Source organism: Anabrus simplex, chromosome 4 (assembly GCF_040414725.1).
Source record: "Anabrus simplex isolate iqAnaSimp1 chromosome 4, ASM4041472v1, whole genome shotgun sequence".
NCBI lineage: Eukaryota > Metazoa > Arthropoda > Insecta > Orthoptera > Tettigoniidae > Anabrus > Anabrus simplex.
The window spans coordinates 231,277,560-231,300,618 of record NC_090268.1 but is presented as its reverse complement, the minus strand read 5'-3'; the positions used below and the strand labels follow the sequence as shown (position 1 = coordinate 231,300,618).

The following is a 23,059-nucleotide window of genomic DNA, read 5'->3' as shown; positions in this document are numbered from 1 at the left end:
GCTTTGTTTTCTTTCTTATTTTTAATATTATGTAAACCATGCAGATCCAGGATAAAAGGCATCAGGGACCGGAGTTTGCCATCTGAAGACCCCTGGATTATGTGATTAGTGCAGCAAAGCTCGTTGCTGCTGCCAGTTTCTATAAATGTAAACATATCTTCTTTCACGTATAAGAACAACTGAAGGGAATTAAAACACCAATATTTTACTTTTATTTTATTTTTCAGTGTTACCATAACTTTTATGGCAATTAGATGAACAAATCAGGAATCACAAGTATAAAATTTCAAATCATCAAATCTACAAAAATTTGACCCACATTATCTCAGTGGTCTGAGAGGTAAACTACTGAAAGTAAAAGAGGTTAGTGCAGCAAAGCCTGTTACTGTTGCATTGACTCAGTCCACACCCTTACACCAAACTCAAAATTGTTACAGCACCAGAAACTGACATCCCAATAAGCAACCACTAGACCAGAAAAGTGAACAAATAATAGCAATATACAAAGCAATATACAAGTCTGATAAAATATTCACCAAATCATATCAAATTCTTTCCTGCCACAAAATTTTAGGTTTCTGTTGTGTGTAGTGTTTTATTTTCTTGCATTTCATTACCATTCTCTTTCTTCAGGTGAAATCCTTATTTTTCAAAGGATCAGAACTCTTCTACTTCGGTTAACGTTGCAATAAACTGATCAATCTAATATGATCCTTAAAAAAAAGGGTTGAAGGATATACATGTATTAAACAGCTTTATCTAGTATGATATATTATGAAAACTTACACTATTATGTAGTATTTATGATACTGTAACTTTTCTTGATTATGCCCTTGTGGTAATTAAAAGATCAATATATATGTCAATTACTCAGAATGAAAGATAAGCATGCATATCTATTGCAATGATTCAGCAATTTTTTTCAATGGTTTTCTAGCCATAAGAAGAAAATACTTATATATGATCATTATTTGTATGTCTTGCGGCTTCTTACTGGGCTCAGTCATATCTAAAAGCCTGGAAATAAGAAAATATGCACTGCATTAATCATACTTCAACAATTTAAAAAAAACTCAAGATATACATCAAGCATTAATATAAAAAGATGTAAGATATACATTAACATGCAATAAGTATTCTTTTTATGCAATGGATTTTCTTTAACATGAAGGTCATTTCTTAAGTCATGGAAACTGTGTTGTATCTTCTGATAAAGCAACAGCAATGTAAATCTACTACAAGTATTGGAAGGCCTCTGGAATGAGCTTCTCAACTCTAGCAACAAATTGGTTCCAGGTACAGGATCTAATGGCAAGGGGTAATTGTAAGATAAGTAACAAGAAATAATTATTTTATTACGGATAAAAGGAATATTTCCATATGTAGGCATATGTAAGTCCTGTGGTAAAATTTGAAACACCGGCAACAAAGCAATATTCGTTTAGAGACTTACGGATTGGAATAACTTACCAAGGTAGATGTTCAATAAATTTCCAATTTCTTTGCAATCATTTAAGGAAAGGCTAGGAAACAACAGGTAGGGAATCTGCCACCTGGGTGACTGACCTAAATGCAGATCAGCATTGATTGATTGACTGACTGAAAGCAATACCTGGGTGTTAGATAATTCCTGCACAGTCCGATGCCTGTCTTCTGTTAAGCACTTTTCCTTTTTGAAAATGGTCATTGACTCTCTGTTTGAGCAGACATGGGATGTCTACTCTGTGATAGTTCTACAGTTGCTATGCAATTACATCTGAAGGCTTCTTAAGTCATGGCAACTCTGTTGTATCTTCTGATAAAGAAATTGGAAATTTATTGAACATCTCCCTTGGTAAGTTATTCCAATCCATAACTCTCCAAATGAATATTGCTAAGTTATTCCAATCCCTAACTCTCCAAACGAATATTGCTTTGTTGCCGGCTTTTCAAATTTTACCACAGGACTTACATATGCAAATATTCTTTTTATCCGTAATAAAGTTTGATATGGCAAAGTTTTATCATCCATAACTTCTCTTAATTCAACATGACACTGACATGAATTTCTGTCTCAGGAAACTGCAATTATACTTATGACCCCTGTTCAACTATTTTTACATCCAGTTTGGAGCATGGCTGGTAGCAATGTAACTATTTCATGCACTGTTAACATGTTCAGTACCGTATCTGACATAAGACGGATGAAAGTTGTAGCAAGTTGTATCCAGCTAATGCTGGACAAGATCATGAGCAGACAATGTTTGTAAAAATTTGTGCCTTTTGATTCTTATAACATAACAGTAGAGAGCAGCTGAATGGACGGACATTCTTTTACTCATAGCAAACACATGTACTGTGGTTCTTTCCCAGACTGGAACATGTAAAGAGTGCCTATCTTACCTCTACACTAAGCAACTGGACTAGACAAAAGAGTGACTGAATGGGTTGCTATATTTCTAGAAAATAGATCTCAGAGAGTTAGAGTAGGTGAAGCTTTGTCTGACCCTGTAACAGTTGAGAGGGGAGTTCCTCAGGGCAGTGTTATCGGACCTTTATGTTTTCTTATATATATAAATGATATGAGTAAAGGAGTGGAATCGGAGGTAAGGCTTTTTGCGGATGATGTTATTCTCTATAGAGTGATAAATAAGTTACAAGATTGTGAGCAACTGCAACGTGACCTCGAAAATGTTGTGAGATGGACAGCAGGCAATGGTATGTTGATAAACGGGGCTAAAAGTCAGGTTGTGAGTTTCACAAATAGGAAAAGTCCTCTCAGTTTTAATTACTGCGTTGATGGGGTGAAAGTTCCTTTTGGGGATCATTGTAAGTATCTAGGTGTTAATATAAGGAAAGATCTTCACTGGGGTAATCACATAAATGGGATTGTAAATAAAGGGTACAGATCTCTGCACATGGTTATGAGGGTGTTTAGGGGTTGTAGTAAGGATGTAAAGGAGAGTGCATATAAGTCTCTGGTAAGACCCCAACTAGAGTATGGTTCCAGTGTATGGTACCCTCACCAGGATTACCTGATTCAAGAACTGGAAAAAATCCAAAGAAAAGCAGCTCGATTTGTTCTGGGTGATTTCCGACAAAAGAGTAGCATTACAAAAATGTTGCAATGTTTGGGTTGGGAAGAATTGAGAGAAAGAAGAAGAGCTGCTCGACTAAGTGGTATGTTCCGAGCTGTCAGCGGAGAGATGGCGTGGAATGACATTAGTAGACGAATAGGTTTGAATGGCGTCTATAAAAGTAGGAAAGATCACAATATGAAGATAAAGTTGGAATTCAAGAGGACAAACTGGGGCAAATATTCATTTATAGGAAGGGGAGTTAGGGATTGGAATAACTTACCAAGGGAGATGTTCAATAAATTTCCAATTTCTTTGAAATCATTTAGGAAAAGGCTAGGGTGCAACAGATAGGGAATCTGCCACCTGGGCGACTGCCCTAAATGCAGATCAGTATGATTGATTGATTGATTGAATTGCAGTTCCTGGCATCAGTACGGCGTGCTGTGCTGTGCAAGTGAAAACATTCCATAGTGTCAGGTACATAGTGTTATTATACACAAAGTCTACAAGATGAGGAAATGCAAGATGTTCTTTGTAATGATGATTCTGGGTATGAACATTACTCATCCCTGAATTAGGTGATTCAGAAAATGACACGAAAATGAAGTACTACCTCCCAATTTAAGTTTGTAAGTTTATTCTTGAATGAAGAATTCTCCGAGAATGTGTGCAAACAAGCAAATCTTTACGCAAGCCAAGCAATTTCACATGTGATTAGTTTCATTTTCCCGCATTGATGGTTTTCGACTCACAATTACAGAGTTTTTTGTCTTGACATTCCCACCTAATCAATAATATTTAGTATTGATAGCATTGATTAGATGGGAACATCAAGAAAAAACAACTCTGTAATTGTGTGTCAAGCAGTTAGCACAGCATCACGAACTTTTGCAAAACATTCAATAATACAGATGTGGAAACCTGTCGAGGTGGTTCAATTACCTTCATGAAATCAAATGAGTAGCTGTTTAACACACGAGACAATGGAGCTGATCAACAAAGCCTCACAATATGGCTAAGAATATCATCATGCTGACCCCGTGACATTCCAATATCTGCAAGCCGTTTGGCTGGGCAGCACTTGCCGTTGCAAGCCAAGGCTCTTAATGAAACTTCACTAGGAAACGATTTTTGAATTAATGTTTGTCATAGGTATAACACAAAAAGTGCGGGGTCATTTAACACGTTCCGTGCGGTTCGGGTCACCATGTGCCCCGAAACATGTTACTCTTCTCCGTCGGTGCGAACTTCCCAGAATTGCGAAGTAAATAACTACGTCCTAGTTACGAATTTCCGTTAACTAATGGCAACCTAGTGTTCCGATTGAAGTAAAGGATCGATGCATACTGCTAGTTTTGATCGGCCCACCGGTGACCCGAAGGAAGTTTTTTTCATCTTCCATTCATATCGCTTCGGGTCACCCTGAGTCCCGATTGTTGTCTGACCTATATTTTTACGCGGGAATCGCTTAGCGCGGTTACGGTGAATGAAGCCTAGAGTGTTGCTTCCCGCAGATGGTAGATTGTTGTTTAAGGAGTAACCCTTCTGATATCTGCTTTCTACATTACCTATAGAGGTTACTGGAGTAGTTATTGATATATTTATTATCTTCCGAATATAATATTTACAAGCAATTTCACGTCCTTTTTAGGTATGGAGCTTTCACATTCTGACACACCGGTGGCATGGAAAAGAAAGAGGGTTAGGACAACACTGGGGTAGGCTTATATCACGTTCCGTGCGGTTCGGGCCACCAGGTGCCCCGAAATATGTTACTCTTATCCGTCGGTGCGAACTTCTCAGAATTGCGAAGTGAGTAACTACGTCCTAGTTACGAATTTCCGTTAACTAATCGACAACATATTGTTCCAATGGAAGTAAAGGATCGAGGCATACTGCTAGTTCTGATCGGCCCACCGGTGACCCAATTACTTCCGGGATCATTTCTGTTTCACACAATTGTTGAATCGGAACACTGTGGCACAGGTAAATACGCTGGAATGTCTCCTCAACAATAACGCACACAAAAAGTGCACATGCATGGTTTAGGATGTCATACTAGGGAGTAAACAAAGTCAAATTCGTCAGGTCACCGGTGACCCGAACCGATAATATCTAAAGGCAGCATCGGGTCACCGGTGGGCCGATACGACGTAACATTAAGTCATCGAAATTCACTGCCGCAGGGAACGTGTTAAATGGTTGGCTGAGTGGCTGGTATCGAATATGTTAAATACCCACCAATGCACACAAACACCTTCTGTCAGTAGCATTCAGTAGTGTGTGACACAGGTTTTCAAATATACATACTGAACTTATCATGTACCTCATGTTTGGAAAATATAGCATATTTGTCATGAAAAGATCTCCCTCTGTATTTAAACGCATAATATCACTCGGCACCCAACTGTCATGTTGACCATGAGGACTTCAATATCTACAGGCCAAACCAAAGGGCAATAATCATCTTCACAAGTCCAAGGCCTCTCTTTCATGCATATATTTGTTAATTTATTCATTCTTTTATCTCACCAGAGAAAAATCTGACACATTCTAAAATGTTTGCTGAATTACTAAAAACAAGCTTAAAAAGCATACGTTAGTAGATTTTCATAATTTAATATAAAATACCTCTCTTATGAACCTGAGGAACTAGGAAATGCCTCTATGGTCCTAGTTACAATGATGGGGAAATCCAGGCATTCAGCTCCTCATGGTCGAGAGGGGGCAACAAATGTACATAATGACAATGTTATTATATACAGGTGGCTAATGAATGATGGGACAGAGTGTCTCCCGGTATAAGGAGATCCCTCTGCCAAGTGCCAACACTCTCTTCAGAGGATGGATGAGTGGGTGGAGGTTCCGGGCACCCTATTGCCCATGGGGTGAGAAATTGCCCCTAAAGGCAGATGAACAAACTTGCTTTGGTCAATGGCATTGGGATGCAGAAGGCAACGGGAAACCATTGCATTATTATCTCTTGTAATGCAACCATGCAATCGTCTCTACTTGAACAAACGATTACTGATCCTGAGCATCAGAACTCAAGATCCGGCAGGGGAATACAGACTTGGAAGGCTTCCCAGATCGTCAGTCAGCGAAATCCTTGCAAGGACAGGTAAAACAAATGAGTATCGCAATGTAGAATGTCAAAACACTAATGACACCTGGGAAGTTAGAAGAGGTAAAAAGAGTGATGGAAGTTAATAATGTTGATATTTTAGGACTTTGTGAAACACGATGGCAAGGAAATGGTGATTTCATTAGTGATGCATTTAGGATCATCTATAGCGGAGGAACAATACCTGGTCAATACAGTGTGGGACTAATTCTTGGGAAGAACTGGGCAAAGAATATCGAGAACACCTATCATGTAAATGACAGAATACTGATGGTGGAGATCAAAGCAAAACCTAGGGATATGACCATTATACAAGTGTACTTTCCAACATCGAACAATAATGAAGATGAGGTTGAAGAGCTGTATGAGTGTCTTGATGAGCTACTAAAACTAAGTGATGACAAGGGAAATCTGATGGTTATGGGAGATTTCAATGCTGTGGTGGGCTTAAAACCAGACAGAATGGGAATAGGGAAATTTGGACTGGGAAAGAGAAACACCTGAGGTGAAAGGCTACTAGATTTTTGTGAACATTATGATATAGTAATAACTAACACCATGTTTGAAGTGCTTTTGAGAAGACAATATACCTGGAAAAGTCCCAAAGGCATGTAAAGATACCAAACTGATTTCATATTAGTTAAAGCTAGGTATAGAAATCAAATCAAATCAAATCAAGCCACAGCTACCCTGGCATTAAAGTGGACAGTGATCATTCACTTGTTATGGCAAAATGCAATTTCAGATTTAAAAAGATAATCAGAAGGAAGAAAGTCAGATGGGATTTAAACAGATTGCAAAATGGACAGATTAAACAGAAATATGCAGAGGATACAAATGCACTCATGTAATCCAATTATTGTAAGATGGAGTGGGAAATGATGAAACAAGGAATCTCTGAGATAGCACATAGAACTTTAGGGAATAGATGACAAGAGCCGAGAAAACCATGGATTACAGAAGAGATATTAGACCTCATTCAGAAACAAAACCAATATAAGAAGATAAACACAGCAGTAAGCCAAGATCAGTACAGAAAAACAAAGAATTTCATTGTGACAAAATGTAGGGAGGCAAAATAAGTAGGGATGAAAGTAATTACGCAGACTATAGATAATTATATAATAGGAGGAAGAACAGATAGAACATATGGCATAATCAAATCACTCCAATATAAACCCAAAACAAGAAGTTCAGTTATAAAGGATAAGAATGAGCAACTACTTATTGATAGTGAAGATATCACAGAACGCTGGAAGGAATATCTTGAAAACCTGTACTGGGATGAAGAAGTAATGGCAATTCCAGACTATCTTGAACCTGAACAGATGGTGGAAGAAGACAATATAGGCCCAATAATCACATGGGAAGAATTTGACCTAGCACTAAAACAATTAAAGGACAAGAAAGCAACTAGACTGGGCGACATACCAGCAGAACTTCTTAAGGGAACAGGAGAAAGAATGAAACAACAACTGTATACTATCATTGCAAGATGCTATTACAATGGCAAAAATCCTGGAGACGTTACTAAGAGTAGGACAGTTACTTTACCAAAGAAAGGAAATGTTACCGACTGTTCCAACTATAGAACACTAACACTGCTATCACACGCATCCAAAATACTGCTTAATGTAATTAAGAACAGGATTAAAAAGAAAATTGAACAATATACATCGCAGGATCAGTTTGGTTTTACAATACGGAAGGGAACAAGAGAAGCTCTCCTAGCATTAAGAACTATTCTAGAAAGAAGACTGAGTGTTAACAGGAAAACATACATTGCATTTGTGGATATAGAGAAAGCCTTTGACAAAGTAAACTGGAAACAACTCTTTAAGAACATGAAAAATATAGGACTGGACTGGAGGAACAGAAGAATTTTACTCCTGTACAAAAATCAAAGCACAACAATAGAAATTAATGGTAATGTTAAGACAGCATCCATTACAAGGGGAGTGAGACAAGGTTGTGTGCTATCTCCATTTTTGTTCAACATGTTCATTGAGGAGGCATATCAAAACTTAGGCAAAAAACAAAAGGAATTAAAATTAACGGACAAGAAATCCACAGTTAAGGTTTGCCAATGACATTGCATTAATTGCAGATTCAAAGAGGGAAATAAGTAAAATGCTATGAGTTTTAAAATCAACACTACAAGAATCAAAATTGAAACTAAACACCTCGAAAACAAAAGTATTAGTTGTCAAGAAATCAACTGAGGATATACCAATAAACATTGAGATAGGTGATGAAACTGTACAACAACTAAGTCAATTTTGCTACTTGGGAAGCATTATCACTCAGGACAACAGGTGCACCACAGAAATCAGGAGAGGACTGCTCTAGCTAAACAAGCCTTCAATAATAAGAATCAGCTTCTGACAAGCAGGAACATTAACATTAAAATTACGAAAGAATTTTTCATAGTGTTTGTGTGGAGTGTTCGGTTGTATGGTTGCAAAACATGGGTCTTAGCAAAACAGGATATAAAATGCCTGGAAACAATGGAAATGTGGATATGGAGAAGGATGCTGAAAATTAGCTGGCCAGAGAAAAATGTCAAACAATAGGGTCCTTAAGGAAATAGATGAAACAAGGGAAGTGATCAACACTATAGAACAGAGGAAAACCAAATTCCTTGGCCACACACTTCGAATAACACATTCCTCACTCTATGATGGAAGGAAAAGTTCTGGGTAAGAAGGGAAGGCAGAGGAAAAAGTATCTCAATTCTGTGACGGACAGGCTGAATTTGAAAAAAAATATGTTGCCTTTAGGATATAAATGAATATAAAATAAAAGAATTCTAGAAATTGCAGACAACGGTTTCAAGGGCTGTAGAGGTGGGGGGGATAGGAGACATAGATACTTGGGAGAAAATAAACTTTTGTAGGTTTTTCCTTTTACATTATTATTTTCTGTACCTAATGGTTCCAAATGTATGAGTATAGTTATGACGGTATTTGAGGATTGTAGTAAGGATGTAAAGGAAAGAGTGCATAAGTCTCTGGTAAGATCCCAATTAGAGTACGGTATGGTCCCAGTGTGTGAGATCCACACCAGGATTACTTGATACATGAGCTAGAAGAGATCCAAAGGGAAGCTGCCCGAGTTGATCTGGGTGATTTCCGACAAAATTGAATAGGTGGTTTTCAATAAATTATGTAAAAAATAATTGAAAAATTTAATAAAACAGTAGTGTAATGAGAATAAAATAAAAGTGAGAATTTCCACCTTTTCAATACTGTATATTTGCTTAAAACAAGCTAACTAGTAGTACATGTTTCATTCCTTAGAAACATCTTCAGCTACTTTTTTTAATTGCTTAGGTAAAGAAATGTATACAAAGAATTATATTCTTCATTAAAAGCCATCTTAAAATATAGTACCTTAATTATACTTAAAGTGAAACTATTCAAAAAAGGGGGAGGGAGAAATGGGTGGGGGGTGGGGGAGTTGAATGGGAAACTGCAAGTTGGGGAAAGGAAGTTTTAATATGCTTATCTGTAAAACACTTCCTAACTCTTGATTTGGTCTTAAAGTTGCCATTCAACTCTTTGGTTCTTTTAAAATAGTTTTCTATGTCACTTAACTGTCCTCTTATGAAATTTTTTTCTGAAATCTTGTGTCAATATTGTGTCTTGGTTTGAAGAATGCTTCCTCAGCTGCTTTTCTTTGTTAAAATAAGTTTTGCTAAAACTGAACATCTTGGGTATTTGTTGTTTAGAGGCATCTGTGAAGCTGAGTACTTCTGTGTTAGGATTATTTATTACCTTTCTTCAGTATATAACAAAATAAAAAGTTCTTAAAAAAATAAGAATGTCTATTAGAAATGCTCAAGGAAATTTTGTGTTTTAAGAAATGGTGTCTCACCTTCTTATGGTGGTTGTCATCTATTGCTGTTCTTGGAGAGATCTTGTTGCAGCAAGTGTGGCTTTCTGTCTGGTGAAGTAATGGTATGTTCATTCTGGAGCTTGCTCCTTGGATACGGGAGGTAAAAGCAGAAGGTGAGAGGTGTATCGCTTGCGGCCACGGTTTCAAGGGGTATAGATGGTGGGGGGATAGCAGAAATGGATAGTGGGGATGAAAGAGACTTGTGTGGATTCGTTCTTTAACATTATCCTTTTCTGTACCCAATGTTTCCAAATTCTGTCATATAAGTGGTTCTTATTTTTTATTTTGTCATTGAGGTTATTGTCCTGATTACTGAGTTGAACTAAATAAATATGTATTTTATAGTGTGTTTAAATGGCTGTCTTTGTTTGTTTTAACATAAAATGGTGAGGTCTTGTTCGACTGTGGTGAACTGATGACTGGTTGCACTCATATCACAATCAATCAATCAATCAATCAATCAATCAATCAATCAATCAATCAATCAATCAATCAATCAATCAATCAATCAATCAATCAATCAATCAATCAATCAATCAATCAATCAATCAATCAATCAATCAATCAATCAATCAATCAATCAATCAATCAATCAATCAATCAATCAATCAATCAATCAATCAATCAATCAATCAATCAATCAATCAATCAATCAATCAATCAATCAATCAATCAATCAATCAATCAATCAATCAATCAATCAATCAATCAATCAATCAATCAATCAATCAATCAATCAATCAATCAATCAATCAATCAATCAATCAATCAATCAATCAATCAATCAATCAATCAATCAATCAATCAATCAATCAATCAATCAATCAATCAATCAATCAATCAATCAATCAATCAATCAATCAATCAATCAATCAATCAATCAATCAATCAATCAATCAATCAATCAATCAATCAATCAATCAATCAATCAATCAATCAATCAATCAATCAATCAATCAATCAATCAATCAATCAATCAATCAATCAATCAATCAATCAATCAATCAATCAATCAATCAATCAATCAATCAATCAATCAATCAATCAATCAATCAATCAATCAATCAATCAATCAATCAATCAATCAATCAATCAATCAATCAATCAATCAATCAATCAATCAATCAATCAATCAATCAATCAATCAATCAATCAATCAATCAATCAATCAATCAATCAATCAATCAATCAATCAATCAATCAATCAATCAATCAATCAATCAATCAATCAATCAATCAATCAATCAATCAATCAATCAATCAATCAATCAATCAATCAATCAATCAATCAATCAATCAATCAATCAATCAATCAATCAATCAATCAATCAATCAATCAATCAATCAATCAATCAATCAATCAATCAATCAATCAATCAATCAATCAATCAATCAATCAATCAATCAATCAATCAATCAATCAATCAATCAATCAATCAATCAATCAATCAATCAATCAATCAATCAATCAATCAATCAATCAATCAATCAATCAATCAATCAATCAATCAAAATAATTTTTCATTAGTGTTAACAGATAAAAGTCCTATATAAATATATATACTCATCACTAACTCTTTTTCCAAATCCTGTAGAACACATGAGGCTCTCTCTTCTCCTTCTTGCTTTTGAAAATTTTGAAATGTTGACCAACTGCTCATATATCCTATCAAATCAGATAAAGCAGCTTTTCTTTCAATGTAGATGGAGTCATCCCTGAAAAATGCAACACACAGATCTTAATAAGAGAGGGATCAAATTAACAATATTCATCCTTCATAAAAAGATATACAGTTGAACCTCTCTTCTGCAGACACTGTCTGTTTCGTGGAAAAATGCCTATTATGAGAGGTGTCCACTAAAACAAGGTTGTAAAAATTAATTTAAATTTTAACGGCAAAGAACATTCACCTTAAATGTAAGCATACATATTTATTTTGATTATTATAAATAATATCTAACTACATATTTTCCTGGGAGATATTATAAGCGATTTTACAGCCTTTACATTCATTACAGCTTCGGGAAGCAATCATTCAGCCAGGTGTGCAAATTTAGCACATTTTTCTTTAGTGCACTACTCAAGAAAAGGGAATAACGACCCAGCATGACACACAAATTCTTTATCAGTTAATCTAGCTTTCAGGTTATTTGCAATTTCTTGCGCTTTTTCTTGTAACATTGGCCCACTCACTCATGATTTATTTCCTCAAACACATTTGAACAAATAATATACCGCAATGTTCACCTCTGCGAAAACTGACCCCTCTTTCATTTCATCCCTCTATTTCTGTTTTCCTCCTACCCACTTAAAATGTCATTTTTATTTTTTTACAATTGTGTTTTCCCACAGTTTAAATTTCAGGGAGCTTTTCTCACTGAAAGTTCTTTTGTACTGCATTTTCCTCGTCTCGAGATCTAAACACGCTCGTCCTTACTCATGTTTAATGGGCGATTGAAATGCTATGGTATTTCTGCCTCAACAATCAGCACATGAAAGTATTTTCCTTTTCAAGTTCAACTGAATTACCTGATCTCGATCTTACCAGTGAAAATCTGAGTTATGAATGCTGAAAAATCCCATGGTAACTTGTGAGTAGGCAGTCACTGGTAGCATTCCCGGGCAACTAGAATTCTCAGAATGTACGCTAATTAGGACACAAGATGATCCTGACGAAATGTTTGGAAAGAGCCCTGTACAGAACAATTAACTTCACAGCTACTTCGGCATTCCTACGTATGTTTCATCTCTCTTTTCCTTGGACTCGAAATAGTACAAACATCTGTATGTCTGCAGAATGATATTAAAAGAAAGAATGGCATAGTCCTGTGTAAAGAAAGTGTCCTGGAACGCGTAAAGTGTCTGCCTAAGACAAGTTGACGAGACTAATGGCGATGTCCGCTGTCCGGAATTCAAAGGTGTCCGCTTAAATGAGGTTTATTTAACACGTCTTATATAAAATAAAATCGGTTCCGTGAAAAAATGTCCGTATAGAGAGGTGTCCGCTCAATAAAGGTGTCCGTTAGCGCAGGTTCAACTGTATATATCAGACATGAAAATTAATGTAATTCACAAGTCACCATAGTGTATCAAGAAATTCAAGAGAAATATTTAAAAAAAGTTTAAAAATATTAAAACATAAGAAACTCTGAGCAATTGAATTATAGATAGCTGCCATAATGGGGAAATGGCACTGTGCATCGGGTGGCAAACATATTAGCGGGGCGCACGTAGCATGTAACAGCGAGGACGTTAGTCCTCGTACAGGCTGGATGAATAACAGTTGATTACAAGATGAGTAATAACCAAGACCACAATGCATTTAATCGTGGCCAGATTGCTAGTGCCAGATATATGGGCCACTGTATCTCTGAAGTCGTGCAGGCAGTGTACTTTCCAAGGGTCACCATATCAATAGCGTACCATGAGCACAAGGATTCGGTCAAAAACACTGCCCCCAGGGTCAACAGTTGTGGTGTATGGCGTGTTGACGTATATGAAGAGAAGTGTATTAAAATTAACACAAATACCCAGTCCCCAAATCAGAGGAATTAACCACACACAGTTAAAATCCTCAGCCCGGCTGAGAATCAAACCGAATGAAAAATAGCAGAATTTTAACAATGAAATACACATACTAAAACAAATCATGGTAGAAAACAACCATCCACCTAACACAGTAGACAGGCTATTAAAAAATGAAAAAAACTACAACAAAAACTACAAAACCTTCAACCAAGAATGATACAATATGTAGTTCTTAATATCATTTTAAAAAAAGTACTAATGAGCTAAGATATTCAAAAAGCAAAGTTTAATACTAGCATAAGAACAAACTACACAATCCAAAAATAATTAATAAATGCAATCTATATAAAAAAAAAAAAGATTATTTCTCCAAATCAGGAAAATATGAACTCAAATACCTAGAACCAAATTGTAATGCCCCATACACTGGTCAAAAAAAGAATATAAAAATATAGTTAGACACAACAGATACTCAGTCTTCTGCAAACATATGTATATGATAACACCCACCACTTCAAAGACATTAACACAGATCTTAAAATATTACACATAAAAAATAATAGAAAATCCTTACACTTAGACAAGGCAATAGAAATTCGCATTGTGAAAAAAGCTAACCAGAATAACCTCAATGATCACACACATCTGAAAGATTTCCCACTCTTCACTCTACTTAATTGAATCACATACCAAGACGACGATGACCGATGCTGCTTTGCAGTCAGATAATGTATCTTGATATGAAATTGCTCCATGCGCTGCTCATACTGTATTTTAATGTTTAATTTTAGGATTTGTATTATGTGTTTATTATGTGTGAGGTGAATTTTTGTCATTTCTTTATTGCGACGCTGATTGATATTAACTATTTTTTAGTTTTAGATTATTTTGTTTCATGTGGAAGTTTCTCTAGGAAGTAGCTGATCCTTTCAAATAAATAATAAAAATAAGTGATAACTGTATGTATTTACGTGTTGTGCTATAGATATGATGTACATGATTCCAACTATCATTGGGACTGACACCGATCAGCCTAGCAAACCTGAAAACTGTGGATTCAGCGCTAATCTCTGTCATTTTAGAAATTTATTTTTCATCCCCTCTGACAGCCATGCCAATTGTCACAATTCATCTCAGCATTCTCAAAAAGTATGTATTCAACTCTAATATTGGTAGTTTAAAAATATATTTTTACATGTCACTCTCTCCCAACCCCCAACCGTAGAGGTGCTAGAAGTGCCTTACCCCCACAGTTCTTCTCTCCAGATAGTATTAAGTCATATGTGTACCCAGTTTGGTAGAAACTGCACATCTGCCTACAGTCGCCTGTCATTTTTAATCATTTAGGTTCATCAATATCTTTATGAAAAGATAACGCTCCTCAACTGTGAGCAACCCACTACGTACTGTATTCAGTTTATGTCTCCAGACGGCATATCTACATTTATTGCATTTCAAGATGTATTTGGACATTGATTTCATTTCATTCTGCTCGCATAAAGCTTACCCCTATGCCTGGTATTACTTTGCTCAAGTCTTATTTGTGAGCAGCTCATTGGTTCGTGGCTTCTGAGTGCCGCATGTGACTTACTGTGGACTCTCACGCCATATGGTAATGAAAAAGCTTACTCATCCCTAGTGTGAGTTAATGCAAACACTTCCGCCAGAATGCACGTAATTCGCCCGGTTCAAATTAATAAAATGTTTGTGTGTACGCTTGCTTGAGGTGGTAACTGTCTGTCATTGAACTCAGTGGAGAGCAGACGTTATCGTGTCATGTCTCGGCGGCTGACTGTAAAAATGAAGCTCAGACTGACAGGAGTCAGTTAACACTTACTCTAACATCCCTGTGAGGGATAGTGGTTAAGAAAAATGTAGGATCTACACAATTATGTTGTTATGTAAATTTAATTTTTGTTTATAGTTGTGTGTATTGGCAGTGCATGTGGACTGCATGTGGTAAGTTATGGCGAATTACATCTTCCCATTCTGTGTAAGTACTTGTGTATTTAATATTTTTGGTCATGTAATTTTATCTTATTGTGTCATTTTTATTCTTTTTCCGGTATATGTAGTGAGATGATTATTTGGTGTTTTTCTCTCTGTAACACTGTTTGAGTGCCATTTTGTTGGTTTTAAAATCCCTATGTCCATTGTTGTGGACTGAGATATAAAACTTATGCCACTTACCTAAATTTTCCTTTTCTCCCTTATTATCATTTTGCTTCTTTATCCATGATTTCCTTGAATTATTACTTTTAAGCTCGGAGTTTCAATTATTTTATATATGTATATATTTGGAGATGGTATCCCTCGCTCTCATACATTTTGGTTTTCATCTTTTCTTCCTTCCCTGTTGGTTTTATTAATAATTATTCCCTTATGTTGATACCGTAACTTGTCTCGTGTTGATCACATGTGCTGTGTAAATCACCATTTGCTTTGTCTTGTTATTTTTAATCTCTCTAGGAATTCAAGATATTATTCTTTAATCTATTGCAAGATCTTAACTATTAAACATTGTCATTCCACTGAAAAGAGTGAAATTTTATTTAATTATTGTAATTACGTGGGGATTTATCGTGGTGCTAGTGGATTGCTTCACGCGTTTAATTTCTTTCTTTGTTCTTGCATTGTTGTAGTTCCCCCCTCCATGCTGCTTGCTTGTGTCATTTGCGGTTTTGTTCCTCGACCTTGACTTTCCTTTTTTCTCACGTGGGGATGCTGATTTGTTTTTGTTTTTGCTTGGGATTGTTGTGTTAATGCTCAGTGGTATGGATGGATGGATTGGTGAGTTGGTACTTGGATAAATGTTCATTATTTCTCCATACATATGATATTACGGTATTTTGCCTGTTTACTGATCCTTCAGATATAATATTTTGTGTTTGTTTTTGGATCTGTTATTGATCTTTCTTGGTTGGTTTTCATGAGTTGATATTTTAATTTCAGGGTAGTCCTTACCCTCTTATTTTATTGTGCTGCTTCATTTGATCTATGCTTAATGTTACGTTTTTTCCTGTGTGTTTATCCCTCCACCGGGATCTACGATAAATTTTTTCGCTAATTCACCCAAGATAATATTTTTCTTAAAGACTTAAATTTATGAAATCACAATAATATTCTGAAAACAAATTTTATTTAATTACGGTAAATTAAGTATGTTGGTGCATCAATTTTTTTATTTTGCTAAATCTTTTCATATAATTTTCAGTTACCAAATTTTAATTTTGTTAATTATACTTTCTTTTATTTATTGAATTATTCCTTATAATCACACAAGGTAATTTTCTTTTATATACTGTACATTCCTAAATTATAATTTTAATTTTTAAAATGTACATGTGTATCATTCAGCAGTTAACTCTGCATTATCCTGGTGATCCCGTTCCTCTTTTTTATGGGGTGGGTTTTCAGCTCTCTTCCCAATGAAGTCTTTTCTTTCTGGGTAAGTTTATTTCTGTGTTTGGTACATGTTTTCATATTTTGTTGGTTTACCTTTCTCATAATCCCTATGGCGTTTGATGAGCGTTGCGCCATGGCTGAAATGTGGGGTTATGTAGCAGTAGGTAATTCCAGAGAGAATAGTAAATTTTTTATAATAATAATAATAATAATAATAATAATAATAATAATAATAATAATAATAATAATAATAATAATAATAATAATAATAATAATTGTACTGGGAGGTACACCTCAACTCCGCTCATTCAAAAGAAGCACCTTAATCAACTCTATCCAACAAAACGTGAAACTGCTATGGCATAAAGTTGGGACATTAATCAGAAGATGTCACTACTGAATAATTGAGAAGTTTGTCGTTTCTATGTTTCCTAAACTGATTGGATTTATTTTGTTCTGCTTTGGTATACATCAAGAAGTTTGGACATTTCGCTATAGATGTCATTACAAAAAACTATGGTCATGCACTCTGGTGCAAGGTGGAAGAACTTGTAATTTAAAGAAGTTTTGTGTTTCTAGGGTTTCATAACTGAATCAATGGTCATTTATTTTTGTGTTGGTAACACTTCTTTTTCATTACGCCAGTTCTGAATCTGGCCAATTAGAAATTTCTGTAATTATTTTTCAGCCTATCACAGGCTTCTTGTCGCTTTTTGAATTGTCCAATAAAAATTGAGAGGGTGTGTCCAGATTAGTTCAGAATCCTCTCGAACCTTCCCTTCGGGTATATAAGTTGCAGCCTTTCAAGTTTCCTTGTCTCTTGATCGCTGTATTTCTGAGAGAGTGTGTGTTAAGGCAGGAGGCGGGGCGCCTCATTCTTCGCCAGGCCGACCACCAGCCAAGGTAATGACCATCAGTCTTATTTTTCTGTAGCTACCTCCGCAGACTTATACGAGGGGAAGGTTCAAATTTCTAACTATGTAACCAACCTTTTTTTAAATGTAAATTTTCTTTCAGCTAATGTAATATTTCATAAAGTCTTAACTGTAAATCGGGGATAGAGAGTGCGTTACCATCTCGAGTTCCCCTTCTTTGGTTTGAGGTGACTATGATTTCGTAACTGTTTTTCTTTCCTGTAATGTCTTAACTTAACCTTCTTTCGAGTCGCCTCAGTAGCTTGGGATTAGCCCTGTATCAACAGGCCGAGAGCCCAGTTAGTATTTTATGTTTTATTATCTAGGAGCGCAAGTGTACGTCTCCATTCAGTTTGTGTTAGGGCCATTAATTTAACCTGTCCTTTTACCACAAAGGCCCAGTAGGTTGGGTAATAGATACCCCTGTGTAAAAGAAAATGTAAATTGTGCCTAGAGAGGCCAGAGATCGTACAATTCGGTGTAATGTTGCATGAAGCGGGCTGTTAAAATGTGGTTAATCTTGTAGAGCATGTAAGCTCTTTTCTAAGTTTTCTGTAATAGTGAGGAGTGCGTCAGGGAGGCTAGAGATTGTAACTTTTGGAGCAAAATGCTCTTGAATTTGGGATGTTTCTATCTTGGTCGAAATAATACCACTTTTGAAATTGTAAATGTGTAAACTAAAGGCTTGAAGCCCAAAATTGTTAAGTTCACTATTCTGGGGTTCTCTATTTCAATCCCCAAATTTGTCATTGTTATTTCACTAAGTGAAAAGTTGTTAAGTTTGTGATTTAAGGAGAAATATAACCTTTGTTTTGAAGTTTTCATTTAATTTTTGATATCATAGATACACCCATTCTACCCAGCACCTTCTTTCACCTCTTTCTGCAATTCTCCAAAACACGGTAATAATAACAATAATAATAATAATAATAATAATAATAATAATAATAATAATAATAATAATAATAATAATAATAATAATAATGATGATGATGATGATGATGATAATAATAATAACAATAACAACAACATGAAAAAGAGGACCCCTGGTGTTAGACAATTCTTTAAACATTTTGCCTTAGTGTTATCTAGTGGTGAAACATGGAACTCTGTTAAGATGATATTGCTAGTGGTTCAGTTTCCTTAGCCTGCCCATAGGTACTGCTGTGTGTGGCCACCTAGGAGTTAATTTTAAACTCTTAGCTAGAATTGTAACATTTAAGGCTTGACACACCTGCTTGTTTCCGTTTAGTTGTCCCTACCTGCGTCCAGCTCGCAGTCAATAAAAATGCCCTGTCACGTTTATTCACTGTCTTCTTCCGTTTGTCATCTGCTGGGGCAATTTTAAGGTAGGCTTCAAGGTTCAAAAACATCATAAAAAACTTAAATCTAGTGGCTGACAGAGATCCTTAGTGATTCTGTAATGTAAAATTTAGGCCAGTAACTGTTATCCTTCCTATTTTAATAATGTAGGGTTATCTCTATTTACATCACTATAAGATTCTACAGGTATTATGAGTGTGAATCCTCATTTTCTTTATTCAAGCTTTCTTCAATGCAACTACTAATTTCCCAAATTTAAATTAATTTAACAGTTTTCTGGTGTTGTTCTCACTTTCCCTTCCAGTTTATGTGTTCGGTATCCCTATTCTATTTTTGGTTGCCAGCCTTTTTTCTAAATTTACTGTTAATTCTATTTTGGAGTCTACTTATTTCGTGGCCTGTTGGTAGTATGAGCTCTGCTCCTGTTTATCTTACCAAAATTCTCTCCTCCTTTTAAGAAGTAGTTTGATTTTGCCTTTTAATAAGGTGACAAGTGTTGACACATTGCTTAACCTGTACCTGAAGGCATCAAGGTCAATTCTATGGTTTCATTATAAAGTAAAAACTTACAGTATATTGTTCCTTAAATATTTATAGTGCTCTTAGGAGCAACAAGATTTTTAAAATTTTTATAGGTTTATGGTTATTTGTCCGACTGCCTGACTGAATGGTCAGCGTTGAGGCTTTTGGTTCAGAGGGTCCGAGGTTCGATTCCCAGCTGGGCTAGGGATTTTAATCACGTCTGATTAATTCTTCTGGCTCAGGAACTGGGCGTTTGTGTTTGTCCCAACACTGTCCTCTTCATATTCACACAACACACCCCACTACCAACCACCATAGAAACATGCAATAGTGATTACATCCCTCCACGTAAGGTTGGTGTCAGGGAGGGCATCCGGCTGTAAATCAGGGCCAAATCCACATATGTAAAAGAGGTCTTCTTTGAAAGACTGTCAAAAGGCATTACATATGCAATTATATGCCAAATAGGCATGAACCCCTTAAATAAGCATTTATAGGCACAATAATACCAACGGATTATTGCTAAAAGAGCCTAAAATGGATTTATATCATTTATATCTGTACATAGGAATTAAATAGACAAATTCTCATCCCTACTGATCAGCAAATAGCTTTGCGATAAAAATATAAAGTGACCCATAAAAAAGTACTTAAATCACTGTTCAGTAAGTAGCTACATGATAAACTCAAAAAATTGCTTAAAACAACACTATAGACCAAAATATGTCTAATCGTTGATCAGTAGGTAGCTTTGCGATAAACTCGAAAAAGTACATAAAACAACACTGTAACCCACAAGGTGGTTAAAACGCTGTTCACTAAGTAGCTTTGCAATAAACTTGAACTGCACCTTTCCCCTATCCCAGATGGCTTAGCTCAGCGTAGTACGTCCAAAAAACCCATATGTCTAACAAATATTATCCTACGAGATCGGGACAGGATCTAGAGTATATATTTGTGAATGAGAACTCAGCATGATAAAGGAGGTAAAAGCATAATTTATTCTGGCTAAAACATAAATTTCAAATTCAAACAAGTATTACACCCCAATGAAAACTCCAAATTATATGCAACAAAGAAAATTTACAATGTCAAATTTGGCACTAAAAGTCATTCAAAGTATACGGGTCAAGAACCCGGGCATATAAAGTTTGAATCATGGGCATAAGACAGGTTTGGAAACCTCGCAATCCAACTACAGCCAACGGACTGTGAAACACTAATCAACACAAATATATGACAACACTATCACAAACACAAGACACATATAAACAATGAACACAAATAAACCACCTCTGAAAAAGAAAGACATCAATATCACCCTTTGCTGGATCGAAGTGAGCAGGAATCGTTAAGTTCTCGTGACAGTCAGAGTCACAAATACACCGGGCTATTCTTAGCTACATGTTTTCAAAGCAGATACAGCTGCCTGGCGAGGGACAAAACAATCACAACCTTGGTCTGCATGGCTCAAGCAATCCCAAATACGACCCTTCCAAGTTAACGGTATTATGCGTAAACTTTCACTCAGGCCTTCCATGGGACACACACACATTTTGCTCTTTACCTGGAAAACAAACTTGTCCAGTGGAAATACCATCTCGGCTCATGGGCCATTAAATATCTCATTCATTATAAAATCTGGTCTGGGGTACACACTCTCACAAACCAGGTACAACTCATTAATTTGGCCACAATGCCATCTCCAATTCTAGGCCTCCACACAATAGTCATGGCTCATCACGGCCTCTTATTTAATAGCCTCCGGTTCAAGTCTGGAGCATATACTGTATAGGGGTTTGCCTGCCACTTTTTGTAAATGACCCCCGCTAAATTCAACGATAGGGATAGCTCTCTGCACACGTCATCAGCTGAAAAACATACAATAATGCTATACCATGCATAGCTTGTCTATAGATTAGTTTCAATTCATCTCTAAGTTCCCGTTCGATCCTCAGGAGGTTTCAGTTCCCTTCAATATGCACTGATGAACACGACATCGCTTATACCTTAGTGTCTACATGACATGAGGGAAAATATCTCAACACAAATAAAACACCACTCTACATCCTCGCATAGCACTCATATCCCAACTCTAAATAACACTGAAATAAGACTGGGGTATAGCATGCATCCAGCCCCAAACATTTATTTACAAGATAAATGAAAATAAACCAATGCCACTATGGCTTACATTACAATTACTATTTACATTTAACAAAAAGACCACATATGAATCTGATCACTACATTTCATGCTTATAAACAGTTCAACTTATCTTTATCTTCATCTCTGCCCTTAGCAGTACCCTTGGAACTGCTCCATTGGTGTAATTTATTTCATGACAGTGTTCTTATTGACAGACTTAGGAGTCTGCTGGTTCAGTCCTACTGGTCCCATGATGTGCTGCCTTTGGCCATGTACTGCAGATGTGTCCCTGTAACCTGGTAATGGTTGTCAATCTCAATTCTCTTCACGACTTCGTTCGTGCATGAATTTACTGTTGCAACCTGGTAAGGATACAATCGACAATATCCCCTATTGAGACATTAGTCCAGTCAAACGATACTTACCAAATTAAGGGATATTTCCCGGTTCCAATCAAGTCCTTCTCAGCGGTTAGCCGTCATTAGCCGCAAGTGGAATTATTACACAGCGTGAACTTGTGTTCAAACATGTATTAACAGAGTAAATGTTGCTCGGGTGAGCTTATACAAATCGTTACTAAGTCTCCCCTATCACTGATACAATAGGCTTTGTTGTTCACGTTGAAAATACACACTCCTCGAACATCACTTAGCTCCTGCCGGGCACTGAAATACTGGAGGCAGTTGCACTAATGCTTCCTTCTTTTATAGAGTGAGTAGAGGGACACACCCTACAGTATATTCCCGAGATACAACTAGCTCACTTTGTGTTCGGCCAGCTACCTCTCAACGGATATTCCAAACAAGTTGAAATTAAGAAAACAGGCACAGTTACATGATTTTTATGGTTTAATCTACTTTGAAAATATCAAAAGGAATTGTTATCTTCTTGGATCAGTGAAATATGGTCCTGTGACTTATATCCAGGATTGAATTAAAATGATTCCAGACCTGGATATTTCGTGTTAGAGGACAGGCTGGCATTGTTTGGTAGTTCCCCGCTTTCAAATCTCTCGCTCTGTCTCTTGCATGCTGTTTCCCGACTCTCTCTCTCTCTCTTTTTTTTTTTCTTTTTTGCTATTTGCTTTACGTCGCACTGACACAGATAGGTCTTATGGCGACGAGGATAGGAAAGGCCT

The 23,059-nt window shown here is 36.2% G+C and overlaps 1 protein-coding gene across 1 annotated transcript in view; it reads right to left on the bottom strand.

Moving 5' to 3' along the window:
* Positions 1–203: 203 nt before the first annotated feature.
* The window catches only part of LOC136871810 (putative methyltransferase DDB_G0268948), a 149,933-nt gene continuing 127,077 nt past the window's right edge, over positions 204–23,059 (bottom strand). The window contains exons 6-7 of the mRNA XM_067145416.2: positions 11,656–11,796; positions 204–1,017 (exon numbers count right to left, since the gene is read on the bottom strand). Of these exons, the coding sequence (XP_067001517.2) occupies positions 897–1,017; positions 11,656–11,796 (262 nt within the window). The 3' untranslated portion in view covers positions 204–896. The remainder of the gene's footprint in view (positions 1,018–11,655; positions 11,797–23,059) is intronic.